This window comes from Ceratotherium simum, chromosome 11, assembly GCF_057802395.1.
Source record: "Ceratotherium simum simum isolate JZ-2026a chromosome 11, ASM5780239v1, whole genome shotgun sequence".
NCBI lineage: Eukaryota > Metazoa > Chordata > Mammalia > Perissodactyla > Rhinocerotidae > Ceratotherium > Ceratotherium simum.
The window spans coordinates 77,554-81,887 of record NC_141910.1 but is presented as its reverse complement, the minus strand read 5'-3'; the positions used below and the strand labels follow the sequence as shown (position 1 = coordinate 81,887).

General features: G+C 38.2%; 1 gene segment (V, D, J or C); it reads left to right on the top strand.

Annotated features, from left to right (window-relative positions):
• Window positions 1–1,096: 1,096 nt before the first annotated feature.
• Window positions 1,097–1,788, top strand: LOC106802958 (immunoglobulin kappa variable 4-1-like). The segment is given in 2 exon segments: window positions 1,097–1,190; window positions 1,367–1,788. Coding segments are annotated over 2 exon segments (471 nt in total).
• The last annotated feature ends 2,546 nt before the right edge of the window (window positions 1,789–4,334 follow it).

Genomic DNA, 4,334 nt, shown 5'->3' with positions numbered 1-4,334 from the left:
TTGGACACCTGGCAATTAATGAGACCACAATTGACTTTACTTTTCCAGGAAACACAAGTTTTTAACCAATTACACCAATTTGTTCCATCTTCTTCCAGCTGTTTATGCAGAGGGATGAGGATACACTAAATGGACCTGGATACCCATTGCTCCATTCACCCTAAGTAATGACATTGCTTCAGGGGAGGGATCTCAGAAGGAGTGGATTAAGAGCAGCAGCAGAAATCTTATGTCTTTGTTTACTGTCTGCCCCTCCCATTAATAAAAACACTATGAGGTCAAGGAGCTGATGAAGTTGTTCAAAATGCATGCTTAGGAGAGTTTGATACTGTTATTTGTGTAATTCTATAAATATTTTTGATTTGGAATAAGAATAAATAAAGAACTGCTTTAGCTAAAGATGTTTCACCTATCACCCCCAGGAGGAGCTGTGACACCTTAGATCAGTTAGTGACAAGAGAAATTTGAGAGGACTTAAACTGATATTGAGAAACTGGTTGACCTAGAGATCAGTGACAAGGGTGGTTCATAAAATGTGGTGATTTATTTTCTGAGATAGTGTTTGTGTTGAGTAAAATATTCGAGGTCTGGTTTGGATGTATGGAGATGCTTATGAGATGTCCATGAGGAACTTCAAATAGGTATTTAAAATTCAAGAAAGAATCTGAGATAGAGATATAAATGTGTGCACCATATCCTCATTCTATCCAGTGACATGAATATATTTCATGTACTGACATGATGTTTATGTTTCAAATAAGTTCCATATACGTACTGAAAATTATATTTGTTCTATTATAAATTATTTTTTTCAAGTTGATTTCAGCTGATTTCAAAGAGTAGGGTTGATATTAAAAACATTTTACATTTGGGAATTTTGCTGAACTGTATTGAAAATCGTAGCTTTAAGTTGATTGCTGGGTTTCTTGTAGGCATACAATCACATTTCCTGGGTAATGATAATCTTGTCTCCTTCTTTCCATTATTTGTCTTCACAACTCACTGCATAAGCGCTTTTGCTTTCATACTCTCTGATGCTTTGCATAGGCAACACTGGTAGTAGGCTGACTGCTCAGAACTCTATTAATGGGGTTTCCAGGAGATGGGGCCTGAGTGAGTCAGACGGGTGAGCAGCATCAAGATGGTGTCACAGCCACAACTCTTCATCCTCCTGGTGCTCTGGGTCTCAGGTGAGACGTTTAAAGGAGAAATATCTTTATAAAATTGGAAAATGATTTTTACATGCAGAATGAAACATCTAAAACAGTCTAATTATATGATAAATAACAAAAAACTACATCTCTTAGATGTGCATTTGGATAAATTAGTGATGCAATATATAATCACTGTCCATTCCTGATTGCAGATGTCTATGGGGATATTGTGATGACCCAGACTCCAGGCTCTCTGGCTGTGTCTGTAGGAGATACGGTCACCATCAACTGCAAGTCCAGCCAGAGTCTTTTATCCAGCTCCAACCAGAAAAACTACTTAGCCTGGTACCAGCAGAAACCAGGGCAGGCTCCTAAGTGGCTCATCTACTATGCATCCAGCAGGGCCACAGGGGTCCCTGACCGATTCAGTGGCAGTGGGTCGGGGACAGATTTCACTTTCACCATCAGCAGCCTCCAGGCTGAAGATGTGGCAGTTTATTACTGTCAGCAGCTTTATAGCTCTCCTCCCACAGTGCTTCAGCCTCAAACACAAACTTCCTCCCCAGAACCACACATCAGTGAGTCTTTGCTGCACCAGCTGCTTCTTTCCTGCACCTATTTGAGAGGCCCTTAGCTGTATGAGAGGCCACGTCTCCTGTCATAATTGTGGAAGAATGTGCAAATCTCTAGGGAAGATTGAGTAGATTAGCTTGTTCTGCATCTCTTGCACAAGGAAGTCACTCCATGAAGACTCTGTAGTGACCTGCCATGGACCCTTCTCTACATTGTTCAGGATGTTTTGCATCACCTGAATCTTTGCTGTATACAGATGGGTTTATATCACCGAGCCACTCGTGACTTCAGCTACATCTTGTGGAGAAGGAACCAGTGTACTTCATACACTCATGGATCAATTATCTCTGCCCTATGCCTGATGACACTGAAGTTTCCAATTTTATTCCTTTGTTGTATCCCCCTGTTCCTATCAGTCTCTTACCTTGGGAGCTTCCCAAGGTTCAGTGCTCAGTATCTTATTTGCAATCATTTCTCCATCAGACCTTAGTCTGCTTCTCAAACACATCAACTTCCCATATGCTGTCCTGGTCAGTGTCTCCTGGTCTTCATTTTCACTTCATGGCCTTTGTTCCAGAGAGGATCCTTTCCTCTGTTCCATTCCTATTGATCATATCTGTTTTCCAAATGTCATTCTCATATTCCACCTCCTCCTTATAGCCTTGTTCTACAATTAGAGCCCATGATGCTTCCAGCAGCCAGTCCTTTTAACTCTGTAAATGTGTGCAACCATCTCCACGACTTTGGTTTATCAATGATAGGTCGCATACTGTCTTTGAAATTGAAGTCTATTGGGTAGTTTTCTATTCTTATATTATTGGAGCTCACTTTCCTATCTACACACTTATATCACTATGTTTATTATGTGTGTACTATGTTAGGATACTTTTCTAAGTAATCGAAAATGGGTAATACATTTAGTAGGCAACTTTGTGATTCTTGTGACTTTGGGGACTGTGGTATTAAGTGGTCTCTAAATGTGTGTTTGCAGACTAGTACTTCAGATAATAGAAGGATTATTTGAGGTGTAAAAATGCTAGTTTCCCCATCTCAAGTCTGGGAAGGCTCATCTTTAAGACTAGTTTACCAAGACACATCATAATGAAAATATCCAGAATTAAAGGTAAGGAGAGAATCCTAAAAGCCACAAGAGAAAGACAAATTACATACAAAGGAAACCCCATAAGGTTATCAGCTGACTTCTCAGCAGAAACATTAGAGGCTAGAAGAGAGTGGCATGATATATTTAAAGTGCTAAAAGGAAAAAACTTACAGCCAAGAATACTCTACTTGGCAAGGTTATCATTCAAAATTGAAGGAGAAATCAAAAGTTTCCCAGACAAGCAAAAATTAAAGGAGTTTGTCACCAAGAAACCAGTTAAAGAAATGTTAAAGGGACTGATTTAAGGGGAAAAGAGAAGACCACAAATAGGAAAAATTATCTATTTCCATGATAAGAGGGTAATGGATACAAAGGCACAAAAAAGAGGTTAGATATGATATCAAAAACAAAAAATGAGTGAGGAGGAGAGTTAAAGAGTAAAGCTTTCAGACAGAGGTCAAACTAAAGATACCATCAATTCTGTATAGAAGGAGAAAGCAACAGAGAAGGACTACTAAAACATTGAGGAAAAAAGTTAAAAAATGGCAGTAAGTACGTACTTATTAATAGCTATTTTAAATGTCAATGGACTAAATGCTCCAATTAAAAGGAATAGGGTGGCTGATTGGATAAAACAACAAGACAAATATATATGCTGCATACAAGAAACACACGTCAGACCTAAAGACACTCACAGACTGAAAGTGAAGGGATGGAAAAAGATACTCCACGCAAATGGCAATGAAAAGAAAGCTGGGGTAGCAGTACTCATATCTGACAAAATAGGCTTTTAAACAAAAACGGTAAAAAGAGACAAAGAAGGACATTACATAACGATCAAGGGAACAATCCAACAAGAGGATATAACACTTGTAAATATCTACGCACTCAATGTAGGTGCACGTAAATATATAAAGCAATTATTAAGAGACATAAAAACAGAAATAGACAATACACAATAATAGTAGGACACTTTAACACTCCACTTACACCAATGGATAGATCATCCAAACAGAAGATCAATAAGGAAAGATTGGCCTTAAATGACACACTAGAACAGATGAACCTAGCAGATATATACAGAGCATTCCATCCAAAAACCGAAGAATACATGTTCTTTTCAAATGAATGTGGAACATTCTCCAGGATTGATCACATATTAGGCCATAAAACAAGTCTACATAAATTTAAGAGGATTAAAATAATACCAAGCATCTTTTCTGACCACAACGGTGTGAAACTAGAAATCGACTATAGGAAGAAAGCCAGAAAAGCCACAAATACGTGGAGATTAAACAAAATGCTACTGAACAACGATTGGGTCAATGAAGAAATCAAAGGAGAAATCAAAAAATACCTGGAGACAAATGAAAATGAAAATACGACATGCCAGAATTTATGGGATACAGCAAAAGCGGTTCTAAGAGGGACGTTTATAACAATACAGGCCTATCTCAACAAACAGGAAAAATCTCAAATAAACATTCTAACAATGCACCTAAAGG